The sequence below is a fragment of the Stegodyphus dumicola genome, chromosome X2 (assembly GCF_044657685.1).
Source record: "Stegodyphus dumicola isolate Sdum_Otavi_A_Nest chromosome X2, ASM4465768v1".
In the NCBI taxonomy this organism is placed as follows: Eukaryota; Metazoa; Arthropoda; class Arachnida; order Araneae; family Eresidae; genus Stegodyphus; species Stegodyphus dumicola.
The window spans coordinates 193,152,945-193,176,478 of NC_140781.1; the positions used below are offsets into that span (position 1 = coordinate 193,152,945).

Consider the following 23,534-nt stretch of genomic DNA (forward strand, 5'->3'; position numbering starts at 1 on the left):
AAATAACTTACTTGCATATGGTATACACATTTTGAAGTTTCCCCTTCTTTTTTTCCTTCAAGTTTATGAAAATTAATTTCATTTAACCAGACAATTTTAGGTTTCCTATTTGCTCTAAATATTTTAAAACTAGATTTAATTATGAATATAAAGAGAAGCTTGAATTTTTTTTAATATTTTAATTCATATTTCTATGTTCTTGAAAAGGTGGCGTTTGCTGATATCCAAATGGATAATGCCATAAAAAAGCAGTTTGACTTAATGATGTCAGTTAATAGCCTGAGGGAGAAAGTTAAATTAATTAAAGAAGATGAAATACATATTCAGTCTGAGATCAAAAAGGTAAAAAGATATTTTTATTTCTTAGATTTATTTCCTTATGCATATATATTTTTGTTGCTTTATATTGTTTTCAGTAAAAACCTGCCTTCAAGCATGGTATGAATTGTTCGAAAGTTTTTCAATAATAATTTTTTCAGTACCATGTTCTCTTTTGAATATTTCTTACATGCTACCGATTTTCTCAAGAAATTTGCTAAATAATTGTAGCAACAACTAATTTAGCAACTTTAAGATGGAAAACTAACTATTAATAAATAAACTTTCAGTTGTTTTGTGTGGGAATTTTGAACTTTCCGAGATAATTATTTTAATAATCATAATTGTTAAAAGCTGTTGTTTATCTCTTATGTATTGGACCATATGAAAAGATCTGCAGTTTTTTAAATTTCACATTTTCTTCTAATTATCTTGTTGCTGATGATAGGTGTGACCTCGATTGAAGTGATCTTTAAATACAGTTTTTTTCTGCTCGCACTGGGGTATTCTACTATGTTATGTCATACTCTTTGTTTCTGTGCATTGCTAAGAATGGGAAATGCAAAGGTTCATTGTTCTTTCTTTTTGAAGCCAAAAAACATTTGTTATCAAACCAGTCCTTCCTTTTCATTCTCTTAACCTTTTCCGCAACTAGGTTACTTGTTTCAATAACTTTGCGCCATTTAGAGTTAATACTTTCTTTATCATATGAATCATTAACCTTTTCAAGTTAATTTTCTATTTATTTCTGGAATTTTAACTTAGTCATAGTAACTAATGGTAGTCGGACTGCTCATAACATATGCGCTATATGTGAACAAAGTGCTATTTCTGATGATAGAGTCTGAAGGTGGATTGAGAAGTTTAAGCATCGAAATCTAAGCCCCAAAGATGGTGTAGGCTCTGCATAGCCATCCTTTGTAAACAAGGACCTATTAATAGAAACATTTGCTGAAAATCCACATTGTACAGTTCAGGAACTATCAGAAAGACTAAATATTCCAAAAAGTACAGTATACAGTCATCTGAAGAAGCCTGAGTATGCAAGTGTCAATGAGGTATGGACATTCCTTATTTTAACACAGCAGAATATACTTGCCAGAATTCGTATCATTTCAGCTTTTACTGTCAAGATATAAACATCTTTTTGGAAATGGTTTTAGTAACATTTGAGAGGAGACTAAAATGCCAAAAAAGCAATGTTTTGTGTATGATGGGACTACAAAATAATTGTATGTTGTGAATTGTTACCACCAAATTGGATAATAACTGTTTCCAAGAAACAGTTTTAAAAGATTAAATTGAAGCAAAGTGCCTAAACTCACTAATCATGGAGCTATTGTCATCTATCATGACTGTGCTAAGACCCATATTTTGATGAATATCAGACAAACACTTGTTGACTACAACTGGCATGTTTTCTGTCACTCCCCTTATTCACTAGAAATTGCCCTCTTTATATTTTCATCTGTTCAGATCACTTCAAATTTTTGTGATTGACCTGTAGTTCGCTTCTTTGGAAACTGTCAAACAGCACCTCGGTAGTTTCTTCTTGAAGGACCTATTGATTTTCTCAAAAAAGAAATTTTCCAGCTACCAGAGGAATGGCAAAAAGTCATAGAACAAAATGGCACTTATGTTATTTAGTTATATTTCTTATGTTGCTGTAGTGCTTCATTTGTGTTTATCTTAAAAAACCCACAGAACTTTCTGGATGACCTAATATGTTACCTTCGACTGGTATGCCTCCACATCCCTAGCACTTGAACATCCTATTTCACCTAATGATGTTTTTGTTTACTTGAGGAATTATCATACATTTCAGCAATTTTGTCATCTTAAATAAAAATATTGGAAGTATTTTACCTTAAAATGAAGTCTAATCAATTATTTTATTAGCTGACTTTGCATTTGAAAGTTTGCAGAATATATCATTTTTGTGTGTCTGTATAATCTGTTTGTGCTGGTTATATGCTTGTTTGACAGCGTATGGTTTATTGTTTAAATATCTGTGTATGATAACTGTAGTTTTTATACATACAGTATAATATCATTTATACCAGTGTTTCTTAAACTGTGGGTCACTACTCCAATTGGTGTCGCGGAACCTGCAGTAGGTCAGTTCACCAAAAATTTTAGCAATTTTGATATTTCTTTAACTTATTATAATAATTTTACAATTACCAAATACTTTTACGTAATATATCTGAAAATAGATAAAGATAAGAAAATACAGACAAAGAAAAAACAAAAACGTTTTGATGCATTTTTTTATAATAAAAACGTTCATTTTACTTTAAAAATTAAAGTTAATGACCTAAAACTGCTGTACTATATTACAGTACAAGTGAAAAAATGGATAGTTTCACTCATGCGTGCCAGATTTGCGCTATGCTTATGGGGGGGGCCTCAAAATTTTTGTAAATTATGGGACCCGTACACCAAAAAGCTTAAGGAACACTGATTTACACTACTTGCTCTATATTATCTCTACTATACATTTTCCACAGATATACATAAGTTATCAAACCACCAAAATGCTTCAGTTGAAAATAATAATAATGCTTAAATTTAAGAATGCTCACCATTTCTGTTTTAGAAAGTAAGTTGTTTGTCTTTGAGCTTAGATGATCATTATATATGAAGAAACCCCCCCCCCCCCCACTTAACAGTTATAGAAATATAGTTATAACTTAACAGTTATAGAAAGTATCTTTTAAGAACACAAAAATGGAGTTCAGTGGAAGTTACAAAACTTTCCATGCCTGAATTGTTCCTCAAACTAAGGTCAAGTTTGGCTTTAGAAAAATCTGTCAAGGTGTTCTTTTGAAGTTGTCAAATTCTTCTGTTTTACTCCTTATTCTGTGGACACTCTTTTAAATCCTGAATCTGATCAAGCAAGTTCTTGTAATTATATGTCATAAAAATTGCAACTCTGTATTATTGAGTATTTGTGGGACATGCTTCTATTGGTTTTAAGGCATATATGAAGTAAGTACAAAGCAAGCTGATTCCTCTGTTGTTAGAACGTTCAAAATATTGGAATCTCCTATCTTGTGTATTACATAAGTTATACTCAATTTTCATAACTCATCTATCATTTCCTGATCCCATCTATTATTAACCATATAATTTTTAGTAACTTCTATTCCACCATTTTACAGTAACTCAGCCAGAATATCATCAAGACCAGGGGCCTTATTATTTTTTAACTTGTTAATTTCTTCAACAACTTCCTTCAGTGATGGTCGAGGAACCTCTTCTTGGCTGTAGATTAGTGAGCTTTCTGTAAGAGCCTCATACTCTCCATTATCACTTCAGCAAGCCATGGAAATGTTCATCCCATCTCTTCAGCACCTCCATTCTATCTCTCAAAATAATTCTCTCCTTATTGCTACATGAGAAGGTTCTTGGTTTGAATTCTGTACATCCGAGTTTAATTTCTCGAAAGAAAGCTCTGCTTTCATTGGATCCCCTCAAATGTTCATCATTTTTAAAAAGATCTTTGAAGAAATTCCTCTTTTTCATCCTGTGAATCCTTTTCCCCTCTCTCCTAGCATCTTTATATGCAATCACAGCATTCCTTGAATGCCCCTTGCTCAGAATTTTGCAATATGCTTTGTTCTTTCTTTTTGAAGTCAAAAACATTCGTTATCAAACCAGTCCTTCCTTTTCATTCTCTTAACCTTTTCGCAACTTGGTTACTTGTTTCAATAATAACTTCCCACCATTTAGAGTTAATACTTTCTTTATGGTATGAATCATTAACCTTTTCAAGTTTATTTTCTATCTGTTTCTTCAATTTTAACTTATTCGTCTCGCATTTGAGCTGATTGATTACAAGTGTATTTGTCCAGACATACTCCAAGAATTTTGTAAAAGTTTGAAATTCGTGCTCTAACCTTTGCCATGACCAAAAATGATCGGAATCCAGATTGGCGCCATGATATGTTCTCACGTCTAGTATATCTGACATATACCTTGACTGAATAAAAAAATGATCTATTTAATTGGAAATGCCTCCCTCAGGAGAGCTTTATGTCATTTTATGCATCTTTTTGTGTTAGAACATAAAACTTATTTTCATATTATGATCTGCCGCAAAATTAACAAGTCACTTGCCATTGTCGTTTAAAAAATCGTGGAGACTAATTTTACCGATTATAGGTAAATTTACTCTAAAAGGTCTATAAATTTACCGATTATAGTACATTTAATCTATAATTAAGTTTATTTGAAATCCTCTTTACCGATTTTTGCATTTGCATCGTCCAATAAAATTTTTGTATCATTTCCTGTATAGGAAACGTAATGCTTGCAAATCATCACAGAAAAGCTCCTTCTCCATGCAGTGTTTGTCCTTTGTTGGGCCATGAAAATTAATGAAACTGCAATTTAAAAAGGATCCTTTTATTCTTATTTTACAAGGTGTAGGTGACTTTATTTTACAAAGTGTAGGTGACTTGGTCACAAAATCAATTAATAATGGTCTAACTAGCTTACTCACTATAAAACCGGTACCAAACATGTGGTTCTATTTATCTCAGCTACAATTCATTGTATGATTCTTCTTTTAAATTAATCCTCCTATCCCTCTAACTTCCTTGTATAGCTACAATATCGATTCTATAATCATCAAACTGTTCAATAAGCATTTGTAGTCCTTTATTTCTATACATTCACATCACTATGGCTTGATTTTATCCAACTCAGGCATCAGTTTCTCGGAAGAATAATCGACACTTCTTCCTCTGTCAAACTCAAGAACTTGCTCGAATGACTACACCTCCTTTTTTTTTTTTTTTTTTTTTTTTTTTTTTTTTTTTTTTTTCTTTTTGGAAAATGCATGTTGAAGCTTCCCATAGAAAAGAATGGTAGGAAATGCAAAATTCCATTATTTAAAATAGCTTACCATATTAAATGCTTCCAGGTGGCATTACTGGTAGACATGAAATTGCATATGTACTATAATGCTAAACATTTGCATGTCATATCAAGGTCTGTACATGGTGCAAATTTCAAGTTTATTGCTTCATTCATTGTGTTACATTTTTTATTTGCCATCAGTGTGTTATTTTAGGTAAGGGAAAAAATTACACTTAATTGCAATTAAAAGCTGTTTTTCATTTCAGGATTTTTGTCAAATGCTGCATTTTTTCAAGCCTGTCTTTTTTTTTGGGGGGGGGGGGTTCTTCATTTTCCAACTTTTGCGTAATTGAAAGGAAAATATGTGTATTAAATGTATAGCTAAGTAGTTAAGCAGATTGAAGTAAGAATAATGACTGTATAATATAGTTTATAATGCCTACTCAAGGTACACTGCGAAAAAAAAAGGGACAGTTCTATATCTCCCGTTCTACTTGGCCAATTGACAAAATTCAAATTGTGTTTTTGATGTCTCGAAAGTGCAACTTAAGTTATATATTAGATTTATATATAGCACTATTCTAACATAGGTAACATAGGTATTTTGACACAAAACCAGACTTTTTCTGAAATAACATACCAATTGTTTTACATATTTCGATTCTACGACTCAAATTATGCCAGACTGCCACGTTTTGTAAAAATCGTACGAGTAGTTTTTAAAAAATTAGCTCTAAAAATTTTAGCTCCTCAATGTTAATTGAATTTGGCATATATTGATTAATATCTCTTTTTATTAAACTGTTTTGATTTTTTTCATTTCACATTTCAAAGTTTAGGTTCATTCCAGATAAAATTCACTGTTTTTTGTGTTTTATTTTTTAAATTTCTATTTTTAAATAATTTTTATAAATTTTTCGAAAAAGTTTTGAATTATAACCTATAAAATTATTACCATCATCTTAAAGTAGGTGGTGTAGTTCTAAGCATACCTGCAAAAAAATTTTTCTATTCGAAATTTTCTAAGATCTACACGAGTTTACATATTTTCGCGTTTTGAAATTTGGCATCTTTTTTTTAGCAATAATAACGCCAAATGTGGTTTATGGATTTTTGTTAGCGAATTGCCACAGCTATTTTTAACCTTAAATTTCAAATAAGTTGTTAGGGAGAATTATGTGAAATTTTTCCCTCAATGATGCATAATAAATATTTATTAATACTATATGAAAAGTTATTTTTTAAATTATAGATGATATTATTCAATTTGTAAACTTTTTTTAAAATTTCTTTTTTTTTTCTTCCTTTAAAAAAAAAAGAATATTTGTAAGAGTAAATTTTTACCTTCGCCGTGTTATTGTCTGCTACTTTACTTTGACTGCATTTAAACTGAATTGTCTAAAACTGAGAAAATTTGATGTTTATTTTCACAATGTTTTTAAGCAAACAGGACATTGATAGTTTGGGTCATGTCCCAGCTTTAAAAATTATATATATTAGTATAAATTTTTACATTAATCCTCTTTGAAAGAATGTTTTAAGTAGCTAATTTTATCTCATGTCATAGATTGTCATAAAAACATAATCTTTAATATGATTTAGATTGTTTGTAGCCGATATAATAATCAGGTCACTCAGTGGTACAGAGTAAACATTGCTGGACTGTTTTATTTCTTTGTCATTTAACAAAAAACCTTTAATTAAAATATTTATCCTTTGGACTTTGCTTTAAACTTTATTTATAGTTAAAATGCCTAGAAAATGAAAAGCTGTCTTTAACTGAAATGCAATTGATATTTAAAAAAAAATGACAAGAATGCAAAATTTATTGAAGTGTAACAATCGAAAAATCTTAATTTTCTTGTGGTGAGCACTGAAAATAAATGTAGAATGAAAGAAGAAAATTAGGGAGAAAAGTAAGGAAAAATTTGAAGGGGAATTTGGCTGTCAGAAATACCAAGGTGTTTCGAAAAGTTGGATGCTTTTGAATATACTTTCAGAATACTTCAAGGAATTTGGGTGTTCAAAGAGAAAACACTAGACGTGTACACCAGCAAATACCATCAATTGAGCTTCTGCTAACAGAAAAGACAAAAACGTTATCATTGCAGATTAAAGTGAAGAGTGACTGGTTTTCGACTATATGTTTGTATAAATTTAAATTACGTTATAGAACATCATATCATCATAAACGGAGATTTCTTAGTCAAATTATTTAAATATTCAGGAATTTATCCAGTGATGAATGTGGATGTCACTTAAAGACATTTTCCCTCTTGATGAAACCAGTCTTTGCTTTCATCTCATGCCTTAAAATGCTTAGCCTCTAAAGACTGATAAAGGCTCAGACCAAGTACTGATGAAATGGACTGAATTGGATTGTTAAGTTACGGCAAGGCAGGGCTATCTACCCTAAAAGGAGGGATGCCTTCATGAAGAACTTTCTAAGGGAAACCAGTTGGCATACACATTACAATGAGAAAAAACACGAAAACACCCATGCAACCAGCCTGTTTGCCGGGATTCATACCCCGGAGCGAACTACCAGTATTCAGCGACTTTACCGCTCGGCCATTTGTGGGCCTTTATGAAATGAAAGGTGATAACTTTATTTAAAATGAATGTCAGAAATATCAAGATGTTTCAAAAGGTTGGATGCTTTTTAATATACTTGCAGAATGCCTGAAGAAAAAGAGCAAGCCATTAAGAAGAAAAAAATAAATTTTTACATAAAATTTAGTAATTTTTTTAAATTTAAAACATATTAATCTTATGATATTTGATTCTTGCAATTTCAAAAATAAAGTATTTGACTAAGATATTAATAGCATTTAAAGAAACTAAATGTAGGATGATAAAATTGTATAAAGCAATGAGCTCAATGTTGAAGCTATTTAAAGCCATTTATCCCAAGTTAAAATATCAGTTATACACCCTTCTCATTTATATATCTTTTCTGAATGGAACATTGAAAGTCGTGTTAACTGTCCTTTACTGTATTTTCTCTTCTAATATATTCAGTTTTCAGATGCATCGTAGTCTGGGAGACAAAATATTCTTCCGAAAGAAATGCAATTCAAATAAATAAAATAAAATCCTGGAAAATTTATGTTAATAAATATATTTAAAATGCTCAGTTCGAATAAATAAACAGAAAATTTGAAGTGACAATGCAACACAAACAATTAAAAATAAAAGTCTAAAAATTTAAATATTACCTAAAATAATAATTGTGACAAAAAAAATTATAAAGAAAACTATTTGAAAAAAATAAACAATGCACGTTATATTTAAACTACGCAGTTTGAATGGGTAAATAGAAATTTTTAAAACAGTTATTTGAAAAAAACCATGCAACTTAAACAATTAAAATGAAGTTCAAAAAAGAAAAAAAAATAAATAATAACATAAAAATATAATATAAAGAACATTATTTGAAAGAAAGAACATTGTGATTTTTTTCCACTCATGGGAAAGAAAAATTATTTTTCATATATTAAGAAGTTTGTAAGAAGCTTTGCAAGTGGCCAAGTTCACAAGTTATCAAATCCTTCGTGCAAACTGAAAAAATGTGGCAACATAAATTTGTGAATTTCTCCATAAATTTCGCACCAAATTTTACAAAATTTCATATTTGGACATAATTTGAGTTGTAGAATCGAAATATGGAAAAAAATTGGTATGTTATTTCAGAAAAGTCTGATTTTGTGTCAAAATAACTATGTTAGAATAGTGCTATATATAAATCTGATATATATCCTAAATCTTGCTTTCGAGACATGAAGAATGCAATATGAATTTCGTCAATCGGTTCAGTAGAATGGGAGATATAAAGATGTCCCATTTTGGGGGGGGGGGGCGCAGTGTACATGAAATTTTTGGAATTAGTATTTCTTATTTATACTGTTCCAGAATGCTAAGCAAAATATGGGCTAAAAGTATTTATCCCTTCGCTTAGCTGTATTTTATTGAATGAGAGCTGGTGATTGGAACTGTTATTTTTTCAAAATATTATTTATTTTGTTTATGTCTAGCCTGATATTTATATCCCATTTATGTGTTATAGTTACTATTTTTTAATACTATGAGAATAAGGTTTGGTAAAATTGAATTTGCAGGTTTTGTTGCAGAATGAGGATCTTCAAAATTTTTGTGTGGAACTTGTCAAAACCAATGATGTAAGTTTTCTTACTGCTTTATTTTCAACAATAATGCTTCCATTATTTCGAAAATATTTCGTAATTATGAAAATATTTATTGTAAATATTAAGTTTACCTGGTGTAACTAGGTGTAAAACCTGTATATGTATCTTGTGTTTCTTGTAGATGTTCTTAATCAGTTTTTTAGTTTTCCATGAAAACCTTAATTCTGAACAAGACTACATTTTGAAAGATTGGTATTTGGTATATTAGATTACGGCAAAGCACTCGAGGGCTATCTGCCTTAAGGGAGGGATGCCTTCATGGAGGACTTTTTAAGGGAAACTGGCTCATATACACGTTACACATCATTTTGAAAGAAATGGTCAAGTTCATTGTTATAATATGAAAGCTGACTTTTGTGATATTAATTAGAAGTGCATTGAGTTATTTTTCATAGAAGTTTAAATAATGCAGAATAATTTATTTATGGTTCTGAATATACATAATGCATATTATATGAGAAAAAGTATCCAGACACTTTGACATGTTTGTTTTTGCTGTAAATAAATAAATAAGAAAATAATGTGGTGCAGGCTGACATTTTGCTACATTAAGAGCTGCTAATTTATCAAGAGAACTATTCACTAATTTGGAATCTTACAATTGGAATTAAATGCTTTTCTTGGAGAAGAGTAGTGGTCAGCTCTCCCATCACTCTGAGTTGGTGTTGCTTAGCTCAAAAGTGGCATCTCTTTACTAGTGGCCTAATGGTTAAACTGCTAAACACTAGTACTTTGACCTAAAACCATGTGAGTATGAGCGACTTTTCCCTTGTAAGTGCTCCATGAAGGCATCCTTCTCTTTTGGCAGATAAAACTGTAATATCAACTAGACTGACAAATGAGGATAATATAATAGACATTTTTACAGGAAGAATGCTAAAAGTCTATACATATTATAATTGTTTCTGAATTAAGCACTGTTTGAGAAATGTATGGTTGTATTATGGGTTATCTACTTGGAATTTTTTAACAGACTTGTGTATAGTTCCTTTCAAATATTCAAAGAATTCCTTTATATATGCTGGGCCCCATTTTGGATAATTGTTTATTTACCATAATTTCTGGAAGAAAGGCCGCATCAGCGTAAACGTTGCACTTGAGAAAAATGGCGGGGGAAAAATTAAAATTACACAGAAACGCCGCAATAGATTAGATTGTGCGTGACATCGTCATGGGCCGTATAGATGCAAAATCTCAACCTATGTCCTGATATATGACATATCAGTTAAGAGAAATGCATGAAATGAAACCATAACTCAAAAATAAATTAAAGGTAAGAAATGTTGAAAATATATTTACATTCACGAATATACTTATATTTACCCACTAAAGAAGTCCATATTTGTAATACTCAGACTATATTAAAAAATGTTGCAACAACGAAATATTAAATTTGGATTACAAAAGGAAATTTTAAATTTTACTTACAAAAGGAATTACAGCAAACTATATATCATATGAAGCCATCAAAATCTGATTCTTCACTTTCTGAATTAAAAAGATTTAGTAAATCCTGATCTAAGTCCAAGTCTTCCAGATCGTCACATTCATCCTCTTTTTTAACAGTCTCTTTATCTACAGATATAATTTCAGCTTCTTTGAATCCTGCTATTATTGACAATGTTTTTACCGATTTCCATGCACTTCCTACCCATATTGCAACTTCTTCATAAGATGCTCTACGAATTTTACCGCTTTTGATATATGTATGCAATCCTTCACTCATCCAACACTCCCACCGCTTTCGGACTTCAGCTTTGAAGGATTTATTATCTGACAAATCTAATGGTTGTAAGATTTTTGTCAAACCACCAGGAATTATTGCTACGGTCGTAGACAATTTTTGACATCTAGTTTTCACTGACTCAAGTAAATGAGCATGCATGGAATCCATTATCAATAACCCTTTTGGTTGGAAAAAAGATCCCTTACGACACTGCCAAACTTTTTGTAGCCACTCATGCATGATTGTTTCCCACATCCAGTCGTTCTCGTTTGCACAAATAATTATGTCATTAGGAAAATCTCCCTTCGGAATAGTTTTCCGTTTAAAAATGATCAGCGGCTTTAGCTTGTCACCGTTTGCGGCACAATTTAACACACATGTAAATGATGTTCCTTCATGCCCCGTCGTAAGCACAGATACAGTTTTTGCACCAGTTTCATCAACAGTTCTGTTTGCAGGAGAGTCGAAAGCTAACAGCGGAGCAACTGAACTGGGAACAACTGAGTGGTCTATGTACAATGACAAGGCCATCCAAACTATGTAGAATGACAAAGTTATTCAAACTATGTACAGTGACAAAATTATTCAAACTATGCACAGTGACTATCAAAGGAAATATTTTATTTTTAGTGCACCTAAACGCTGCACCTGCTAAAAATGTAAGTTTTAAACACGTAAATGCCACAGCGTTTCTTCCGGAAATTACGGTATTTATTTATCTGTTTTTCTTTTTTGGCACATATACTGGCATTAATTACACCCACGTAAAATTAAGAGAATTTGAAAATTATGCACGATTTCACAAAAAGTATTGAACCAAAGGTACTAATTATGCACCCAAAGAATTATGCAGATATTCAGAGTCGAATATGTAAGCATACACATGCATCTCTACAGAGCTGTGATTGTGGACGTATTGGCGCATGAGGAATTTCCACTGATTGTACTCCTTTACTATGTTCGCCAAGTTTCTCGCAGGAGTTAAGTAAATTTTTTAAGGTGGCAGGTAAAATGAGTAACCATGGATGTATAGATGACAGAATGAGGTGGAGAATTGTCAGTAGATTGGAGGCAGGCCAGTCACAAGCACAGGCAGTTACAGAGCTCAGTGTAATGTGCAGTGTCATCTGCAGTTTTTAGAACAGTTTCATATTGCAGGATCCATATTGAGAAAACTTGGAGAATGTCAACCAAGATCCACAATGACAAATGAGGATCATTATTTGGCACTTTCATCATGGCCACATAGGACTGCTACAACTTCACAACTCTCACATGAGCTGTATACTACCACTGGAACCCGATGGCTTCACGAGATAGGGCTGTATGCTAAAAGATCCCTCACTGTAGCCCATAAGAGAGTGTGTTTAGCAGCATGTGCCTTAGACTACACTTCAGTGGAGCATCGTGCATTTTACAGATGAGTATAGATTCCTCATAGATACTGATTTTCAGTGTATCTGTATCTGTATCTGTATAGTCTGGAATATACCATCCCTTCCTAATCTGGGAAAAGGATCATTACAGCAGTGGAGATGTAATGCTTTGGGCAGGCATTACATTGGATAGCCGAACACCTCTGCATATATTTGACAAAAGCACCCTGACTGCTTTTGAGGTATAAAGAGTAAATCTTAGAGCCATATGTTTGACTTTTCTGTTGTGCAGTTGGTTCTGAGTTCCTGTTAATGGAAGACAACATTTGTCCATTTAGGTCTCGGCTGGTTGGCAATTGCCTTGAATGTGATGATATATGCTGCATGGTTTTGCCAGTCAGATCTGATCTTAACCCTATATACAACATGTCTAGGACGTACCCTGTATCAGCATATCTAGCACTTAGGAAGCCCTGTATCAGCATGTCTAGCATGTAAGAAGGCAGTTTTTTCTCGCCATCCCCCTCTGAGAACCATCCCAAAGTTTAAAACTGTGTTGCTGCAGCAACAGAATCGTGTGCCATTGGGACTCCTCAAGTGCCTCCTGTCCAGTTTGCTGTCACACTGTGTGATCTGTCTGGCACTGAGAAAGGACCATATTCCATATTAGATTCAGTTTCAGTTTTATATCACAAGGTGGATTTTGGACATCCTTGGGATATGAACTTTACTGATACTCATGTGTATATAAAATGACTTTTGAATGATACATATCTTTCTCTGTTATAGATGTATATTCATACCAAATTACAATTAAAATCTGCATAATAGTTCTTCAGAAATTTGATATAATGTATGAATTTTCACAGTTTTCCACAGAATTGGAGCTGTAACACTCAGAGTTTAGTTTGTACTTTTCTATAAAAGGTCTCACAATGGTGTCTTAATCTAGGTCAGTGTTAAACTTTAGTAAAGCAGATTTCATGATGTCAACAACATTGTGTAAATGAGAATTTTGTTTGTTAACATGATGATTCTTAATCTGATAACTTTATTAAATAGAGGGTGAAATAAAATCACAAGACACAATCAGTTGCCTTTTATATCATTTTCAGACAGTGCCATTGTGTAACATTTGATACATGGGTGTGTTTTCATACAAAGTGATACTGTGGCTATTAATATTAGACTGTGGTTTAGAGGACATCCCTTAGTATTTATTTTTTTTTTAATTACTGTCTTTAGCCAACAGTATTTTTTAAAGTGTTAAAAGTATTTTTAATATACTGTCATGGATATCATCTCTTGTATGCACTCTTGCTTTGCAGATAATAAAGTTATTTCTATTCGGGAAGAAATATCAGCAAGTGTTGTGCCCTCAATCTACACATTTAGAATCCATGGTTTCATTTTTCTGTGATTTATTAAAAATTTGCCACTTAAATTTCAGAGTTGAAGCCAAGAGAGAACAAGACATTACATTTTGAAATATAGCAACTCGGAATGCTCTCTCCATAGCAGTTGTGACCACGAGCAAGTGAAATTCAACTAATGTAAGCAAATAGCGAAGATGGGATTGGTCTATGTGTAACACTGAGGATCTTCTCATGTTACAGTTCATCCTTTAAATGTTTTTCTTAGTTCACAAATATGCTGAATGTTAAAAGATATAAATGTGATGACAAGAGGCCATGGGCCATAGTTATCCATTGTCAGAAAGCATTAGACTGTTCTGTCTTTACTTGTACAGGCATGTATGTTAAGAGAAGAATGGTTTTTAATTTATTATTTCTTGAAACAGTGCACTATACAGAACAGATACTACATTTCTTTACTGCTCTTTTGCATTTTAAGAATTAGGCCACAGTATAAAAATAACTCATCTCCAAATATGTAAGGAAGAGTCTAAACATAAAATCTGTATGAATTAGATATTGTAAACTGGCTAATGAATGTAAAGGCGAAAGATTTCATAAAGTAACTTCACAGCCCCAATACTTTTTGTAATCTTATATGCTGTAATTATTTGAATTATTTAAAAAAAATTAAATAAATTTCCGTGCCCAAGAATTTTAAAATGGCCTAAACATAGTCATCTGGCATATTCATAAAAGAATATATGAATAAATTTTATAAAATGATACGCAAAATCACATTCTTTTTCAGCTACTTTGGTAATATTGTTACGAATTGTACAGGCATGGGGAGATAGCTTCTCTGCAAAGCAGTTTTAGGGTTGCCATAAAATGGCAAGGGAATGCAGGGTTGCCATATTTGGTGAGAAATCGTCCATTTGGCGACAAAATTGGCAATATGCCATGGACGGATGGAGAACCTTCTGGAACGAATTCTTACCGGTTTAGCCCAGAATATTTTTGAACATCATTCAAAAGCTGATATGCAAAGAGTTATATCCTGCTGGTATGCGGAGAGTTAGTATCGATTTGGTGTCTCATCTAGCGAGTCAATCCGTGCGGAGTCGATCGAGTTGACAGCCGGGCAGAGAGTGCCGAGTGGGTCATTGAGTGCACTGAAAGAGTTTCTTAATGTATCGCGGTTAGTGCATCATCAAGAGAGCGTGTTGAGCTCTGGGAATGACTGAACCGAAGAGTCGGGAGCCGTGCTCTGTGTGTCGTCGAGTGCATTGCGAGTTGTGGCATGGAGAGTTTTAAGAGTACGTGGAGTTTTGAGAACGACCAAGCAGAGTCAGGAGCTGTACTCTGGTGCTTTGACGTGAAGCTGTTTCCACTGTGATAGCCTGATAACCTGGAGGCTGTGTCACTGAACGTGTCAGCGTGCTTATAGTAGTTCATCGACAACTGTAAAAACGTGTTTTGGAGCTGTCCTGATAATATTGGCCAATAAAGTGTGTTTCGATACTTCATTAAATGTCATCGTTATTCACTCCAAATCTATGAACCCCGTACGAACATGAAGGAAGAAAATAACGCAACAACTGGTGTCAGAAGAATAAAAAAATGCAACAATATAGAATGGCTGGTGTGGTTATTAAAAACAGCTTTTTCATGATACTTCTAGAATCATAATCCAATGCAGTGCAAGTGCAATGATTTGCTTTGATGGGTATTGTGATTTTATTTCATCCTCTGCTTATATATTAATGAAATTAGCAAAGTGATCCCCTATTTTTGTAATGATTTAGGCATGTTTTTATGAAGGTTGCTGATTCCTGTTTAAATACTGACCTTCATGGAAATTCTAGCACTGAAAGAGGCTCCCCATGAAAAAAATCTTTGATAGTAATTTTATGTCTCCAAACCTGAACTTGGGTGTTGAAATACCTACATTTTCCAGGTGTTGTTCCTGGTGGTAGTGTTTTTCCACTTAGCTGCTACTTTTTATTGTTAAGAATGATGATTTAACAAATATTTTTTCATTTACAAAATCCATTAATATCATTATTTAACTCATTCTTGAATCTGTCATCTCTCTTCCTTTTCCTCAACTTCAGCATGCAGTTTATCAAAAAAATATTGTTTTACCTGTTTTCTAATGTGAAATCTTATTTTTCTCTTAGCAAGGGTAGCTCTTACATTTTTTGTGCATTTTATATTTGTTCTTCATAATCTCTTACTGTGAATTTAATTATTTAAGAGGTTTTGTTACTGACAAAAATCTTTCTCCTTTTTTATAGGTAAACCTTTTGAAATAATTTTTCCATCTCATTTTCATCGAGTTTTCTCTTCTAATAGTTACAAATTTTACTCTTTGCTTCATAAGCCCAATTTTCAAATTATTTTGCCTTCTGTTTTAAAAATTTGAATTTCATTTGTTAAATAGTATATATGTCTTTTAATCCATGTGTAAATTTTAACTTTCCTTTTTAGAATGATTCATTGTATATCACTGAAGAATCGGAACATTTTGAAATTTCGCATTAAGAAAATAAACTTTGAAATGGGAGAAATTAATAATTTTTTCTTCCCTAATGATTGTCATTATTTCAGTTATTCTTTCAGTTTTACTTCTGCTAAAATTTTAGAAACATTGAAAGGATGACTTGCATTTCTCTGAAGTCTTCAACAGTCATCACAATCTGTGAAGTTTAATTAGGACTTTTGGTTCTGATTTTAACTTTTCATGAGTGTTTAGATTGCTTCTGTCTTGACCTGTTTTGGCTATTCTTTAAATATTCACTAAGTGTCTGTGTTATGTGTGTTTTAAATTGATTGGCTTAAATTACTGTAGTGATCTTGAGAACAACTCAGTGCTTGCACATTCAAAAGAATTGGAATTCTTGAACCTGGTGCATGGGAGCTCTTTTGCGCTAGTGGTAGAGAATTTGACTCGCATTAAACAGAACCAGGATCAAATCCCAAGGTCATTACCATCTTCAAGACATGTGGAACTCGTGCATTGCAGCACTTCTTACTGGTGTTAATAGCTGGCAACACAAGCAAAGCAACTACTCACTCGAAACCTCTGAGGTCTTTCGCACCATGCGATCACTACATTCTATTTGCAATTAACCATAAAATTAGTTTATTAATAAAAGCAATCCATAGATGAAAAAAATTTGGTTTGCTTATGTATATATATTATATTTTATTGTAGATATGTAATAGCAATGTCTCTCTGAAGACAGTTATAATTTAGTTGAACTTCTGTAATGATAGAACTACCTATGAATAAGCTCATAATTTTTGTTGAACAGCATTTTCAATAGACTATCAGTTTGTGATTTTCTTAAGATATTCAGTGGAAGCAGCCATTGTCAGGGTGAGTTTTCATTGTGAGGTAGAGTATTTTACTTAAAACTGAGCTGGAAATTCATTTATAGAATTGAATAATTGTACAAGTTACTGCATTGTGAGTTGCTAATGCTTCATGGCATTCAAGGTATTCAGTACTTTGTGTAATGATATTTTATTAATTGTATTAAATATTTCCATAAGGTTAGAACTGCACCACCTTGTTGATACTTACAAAAACTTTTACTCATCTTCTCTGATGTTTTTGTCTGTTGTGTTGCTTGCAGTCAAACAAGCCAAAGTAAAATTTCTCTCCATTGCTTCAAAGAACTTTATCCTGTTAGAGTCAGTGATATGTGATAGTTTGTCTAATGTAATACTTTTTTTTTTTTTTTTTTTTTTGTTGGGGAAGAGGCGATAAGTGATAATGGCATTTTATTTCCTGATTTTTCATGTATTTATAGCCTTTCAATATGTAAGGAGCTATAAATTTTTTGTCTTAAGTGTGTGTGTTTATGGCAAAGCCTCGAATGCTATCTGCCTAAGGGGAGGGATGCCTTCATGGAGGACTTTCTAAGGGGAACTGGCTCGTATACATGTTACACATGGGGAAAACCACAAAAATGCCCATGCCGCCAGCCCGTTCGCGGGTTTCTAACCTCGGACTAAACTACCAGTGTTCAGCAACTTTACCACTCGGTCGCTGGTGGGCCCTTTTTTGTCTGAAGAAGCTGCATCTTGATTAGTACACTGGCCATAAAAATTAAAGAATAATGAGAAACAATACGCTCGCCAAGTTAATGTAGCAGCTGATGCCTAATTCTGTAATTATTTATATTAATTAAATGCAATTGAACAGAAAATTGCACTTCTGCACAGCACCAGAAACATGCAAATTCGGTGATTGACAATGTAGTGCTCAGTGGATGTGTGTTAGAATTCTGGTTAGTAGTACTGTTTAAAGTGAATGTGGTTGCTCAGTAATCAGTATTCAGTAGTTATGGCTCAAAGGCATCATTTAAGTGAAGGTCAAAAGTGCCAAATAAATTTGTTGAATTGATGGAGGTGTAATATAAATGGAGGTTGCCAAAGATTTGAATATCCCTCAGAGTGCCGTATCAAGAGTTTGGAGCCTCTTTTTTAGCATCAGATCAGTTGATAGACAGCCTGGTCAAAGGGGACATTTGCATCAGAAGACCGTTTTCTGTCATTGCCGGCTCAAAGAACCTGAAAGCAACTACAAGAGATTTTATTTTAGACCTTCAGGCTGCCATAGGAACTTGAATTAGCCATTTTACTGCTACACGAAGGCTTAACAAGGTTGAAATGTAGGGAAAAAAAAAAAAAACAATAGTTTGTGTCCCACTCACTCCGGCTTCCAAAGGCGCGCCTTTAAACTGGTGATGTCTTCATGTTCAATGGAGCCAAGACGGCTGGGCCCAAATATTGTTTAGAGATATAGTCTTAACAGTTATTCTAGACCTGTTTTGATCTTGAATAGAAGAAGGAACATACAACTTACCTTCCCTTGTCCATGAAATATCCTGTTTCCATGACTGCGGTTTTAAGGTTTAGGGAGGAATCCTGACAAATGGTCTTATCAAGCAACATACTTTTCTAGGAGCTTCTGTAATGACTCGGAGATATGTATCCGAGGTATTGAAACCCCATGTTAGACTCTTTAGGGGTGCTATTGGCCCAGAGTTTTTGCTAATGGACAACAGTGCTTGACCTTATCAAGCACATGTGGTATCAGTATACTTGCTAACAGAAAATATAACTCAAATGGGTTGCCCACCTTATTCACCTAACTTAAATCTGAATGAACATGTGTGGTTATACCTCCGAATTTCAGTGCACCAAATTTCTTCCCAAACCCTCCAGGACTTAAGAGTACACTTTTAGAAGAATTGCTTGCTGTTCCACCAGACTTGATCAACACTTTCTTAAAGTCTATGAAATCAGTATGTGAGGTAAGCATATTCTACCAAGATAGCTACACGCCTTATTAAAGAAAAATTGTTTCCATAAGAAGTGACTTAATTTTTCCATTATTTTCTATTTTCCCATAAATAGAGTTTTAATTTCAATATTTTGAGAATAATCAACTGATAAACATTTAGTTTATGTTAACTAAAGCTTCTGTACTAATTTCTATTAATAATTTTTCATGAAGTACCACAGATGTTTTATTTCTGTCATTATCCTTTAATTTTGATAACCAGTATATTTGCAGAAGAGTTGCTTATGAGGAGTAGAATTTCTCTCCTTCATGGTAAAATCAGCTTCAAAATCAGTATGTTTGTCATGAGTATTGCTGTATGACAATTAAAATTTAAGTCGTTAGACACAGCACGGTTGAAATGATTCAGAAACTGTGAAATGCCTTAAACTAAACTGTTATATTTCTATACTTCCCTCAGTTATTTGTTGTTGCTATGTTCACTAAACTTTTTCCAGATCCCATATTGGTAAAAATATGAATTCACATTTACATGTATGCAGTCACAATTTAGCAAAACAAGGTACTTTGTTCAGTTTAGTCTTTTACGGGAAATTAGGAACTCCAAGTACAGATGATACAGTAAATTTTGTAAAGTATGAGCATAATGCTGAAGATGTCCTAACATTTTCCAGAGCATGTTGTACTCAATTTTTTTTAAAGATGTTATTTTCATTCAATTTCAAATTTATTCAAAATATTTATATGAAATGCTCTAGAACCAATCTAGAAGTTATTTGAATTTCATATTTCTTTATTAGAAATTTTAATCTGAAAGCTAATTTTAGAACTGCTTTATAATTTTTGCGTGCATCTTTCATTTAAGGGAATGCAATGAATTTTCAGATGCATACTATCTTTTCATTTGAAATTCGGAATTTGGCTTTTTTCCAATTATACGGCAATGGTTTAACAATTAACAAATTCTTCTTTACTTACAAACTCACTTAGGGTGCAAAATTGCGTTTTTAATTTTGAAATCAATGTTATGAAATAATTGAATTACTAAATTTGGGCTTTCAATTTAGATTCTGAGAGCAGACAATTTGGATTTGATGAAAACAGTAAGAGAAGCAAGTGCTGAACTATCCAGGTAGATTTTACCTATTTCTATTTGCTTTGAATATTTTCGTAATCCATTTGTCAATCACATCTACTGCATTTTATGTTTCTGTAGAATGTTTGATGAACCGAGTTAAGCTATATTAGGGTACTTTGCATTTGAAATTGTAAATGGCAATATTATTTGGTTTCTTCTTAGTTTAATTAAATGTAATACTGAAAAAGTCATTTTAAGAATAAGATACTGGGTTTTATTTAACTTCATTTTTTACTAAATATGTGTAATTTACTGAAGGAAGCTAAGTGAAAATTTTTTATTTAATGAGAGAAATTTTGTTTGTTGGTATGACACATGAGTATATTTTTATATGCTAAATAGCTTGGTGTACTATGTTGTTCCCCAACTAGAGATTCCACTAAAATTTGCTTGGATAATTCCATCTTCAATGCTAGTTCTATATGATGTCAATAAATATTTTATTATGTAGATCTAACAGAAACGGATTTTGGCACTTCTGATTAGACTGTTCTAATTCAAACAAGACTCCTAACAATAGTATTTCCCTGATGAATAGACCAAATAAACCTAAATTTTCTGACAGGCTCAATGTTTTGATGAAAAACTTACAATATAGCTCAAATTTTCTACTGTCTTTGCTAACCTGTATGAAGTATTTAATGAAGTCAAGGAATTATTCAATGATTTTTTCTATTTTGGATGTTATACAAACCATTACAAGTAGACTAGATGAAACTGAAAAAATTCCCACCCTAAATTCTGCTGCCCAGTGTTGCTTCTAAATTGTAAAGTTTTGTTGCCTACTGTACCAGATCTGTTGTAGGCTGTACCAGATCTGTTGGTGGGTTACTATTCTTCTATCTGACTTAAACAATAAATAAAACAACAATGTTGCCATGTCTTCATGTCATCTTACTAGATTTAAAATGTTAATCTGAATTTCAGAAATCCTCGATCTTTGAAGTTTGGGCGTTTTCTTTGAAGTTTACATTCAAAGCAAATAATTGACTTTGTACTAAGAAACTGATGCTATTTTAAAATTGCATAAAATTAAAAGTTGAGACTACACCTATTTGAGTCATTAATCTTGTGATGTATTTTCTTAGCAAATGAAATTTAATTTCATTAAAAAGCCATTAAGTTCATGCACGATTCTTGAGCTGTAACATTCTGCTACTGTAAACGAGCCTTTAACGTAGGAAAGGACATTACAAATTCAGTCTTAAAAAATAAAGGTTCAATGCAGTTGAAATTCACAACTTCAGAATTAGAAACACATTAAATTACAATGGATTCCATTGGAAGTTGGTAAAATCATAAGTTATAATAAAGCCAAAATAATAAGATGACTGAGTTATTTAAATAAAAACTTATAGAATCAGCCCCCTATTTATGTTGTTGCACAAAGATGGCCAGCAATGAGAATGAATATTTGGAAAAACCAGTCTTAAGTCCTTGAAAGTGTGTTTCTAGAAATTTTGAAATTAACCAGAAATTTCAAAATGTCACCATAATCTGACAGACTTTAACAGCCTGTATTCAATTTCCTGAATACTTTTAAATAGTTGCAAAGTGATCATCTACAGATACTATAATAATAACAATTTACAAATTACTAAAATAATAACAATTAATTAAAAAATAATAACAATTTAATTAGACACATAAAACTTAAATTAAGCATCTATAAATTAGAAGTTGTATACACTGTAAGCAAAACAGTACAGGTAGAAACTAAGCCAGCACGTCAGTACTATCACAGGTTATTGAGGTATTCCTGAGCTTAGATAACTATTAAACTCCCACCTCAGTTTTGACGGAGAATGACCCAGGGGGGTGGTCAGTGTCTCCCAACTCTCTTTTCCTATCACCAAACTCTCAAGAAAGCTTTCGGCTTGCCATATATTTTGAGTCTCCCCTTGCTTCGTAGACACTACATGCATACAAACATTCATGCCATCCCGTCATCAGAAACCATGCAACAGCATGTTTCTTTATTAATTTAATTTCTTAATTTGCTTTATGTGTGCAATAATTTAATCGATTTCAAACTGTCCTTTGCTCTCTAATCATCAGAGTAAGTAACACAGTAGCAAATAATTCTGTTTCTCTGAATTACTCTAATGATCTTGTAATTTTTAGAGCATGTAATAGCCATCAGGACAGCACAGAAAATGCAGACGTGATTTAAGAAATAAAGCATTCTAATTGTTTCTCTTCTCTCTGGTTATATTTTGTTTCAAGCATGTTCTCCATGTAGTCTTCTGTCTCAGAAGATTTGTTATTCCTTGCAAGATATTAGTTTTTCTCAGGTCCTGAAATGCCTTCCATAATCACTGAAAAAACCTCTTTCAGGAAGAAACATGCAGTCTACTCTTGAGTTCTTTCAAACTGGGTAAGTATTTCAGGTCTGGTGGACTCTGTACCTGAGACCACCAGATCTCAAATACTTAGAATGATGAGGTAAAATATCTCACTCATACTTGATCAGAAGATCTGTCGTAACCTTCAATGTGCCCATTTTTCCCTCATATCCATGTGCATTAACATTCAGAATATCCATGATTGTCCTTGTTGAAATTTTTCGGGTCATAGGACTCCTTCATTGGATTGACTGCGATTTCAGCTGTAGTTCAAAGTTTCTATTTCTCATTGAAGACTGGCATGTTTTGTGCATTATCACAGCGACGTACCATTGGGTAAATTTTTTGACACTACTTTCACCAGTGGAGTGTGCCCAGGCACTGTGTCATGAATTTGTGAACCAGTTGGATCATAAAGAGCTGACACAAAGGCACCAGCAAGATGGGGCAACATGCCACACATCTATAGAGAGTATCACTGCTATGGAATCATTTTTCCAGACTTGACCCCCTTTGACTTTTTTCCGTGGGGTCGCTATAGAGGTAGCGTCCAAGCACAAACCACGAACCGTTGATGTATTACGTCAGAATATCTGCAATGAAATCCAGGCAGTGATGCCTAATAAATACTCTGGCAACAGCTTATGCGAACATGCAGTGCTGTTTTGAACTGTAAACTGAGAAATTATCCTATCTCAAATACAGGTGGAAGAAGAATCACTTCCAGCACTTCTTCTAATGCATTTTCATTTCTCAAACATAAAGATGTGTAATTAAAATTTTGGTTTCATTTCCTCTTGTTGTAGAGATTTTTTATTACACTTTCCCCGGCCCCCTTTCAAGTAGAACACCCTGTATTTAGTTATATTAGACACTCTTTTTTCT

At 32.8% G+C, this 23,534-nt stretch overlaps 1 protein-coding gene across 1 annotated transcript in view; it reads left to right on the top strand.

The window, feature by feature from the left end:
• LOC118181527 (uncharacterized) overlaps window positions 1–23,534 on the top strand; it is a 218,835-nt gene that overhangs the window by 56,920 nt on the left and 138,381 nt on the right. Inside the window, exons 11-13 of the mRNA XM_085809773.1 lie at window positions 208–342; window positions 9,303–9,362; window positions 20,234–20,298. Coding sequence (XP_085665899.1) covers window positions 208–342; window positions 9,303–9,362; window positions 20,234–20,298 — 260 coding nt within the window. The remainder of the gene's footprint in view (window positions 1–207; window positions 343–9,302; window positions 9,363–20,233; window positions 20,299–23,534) is intronic.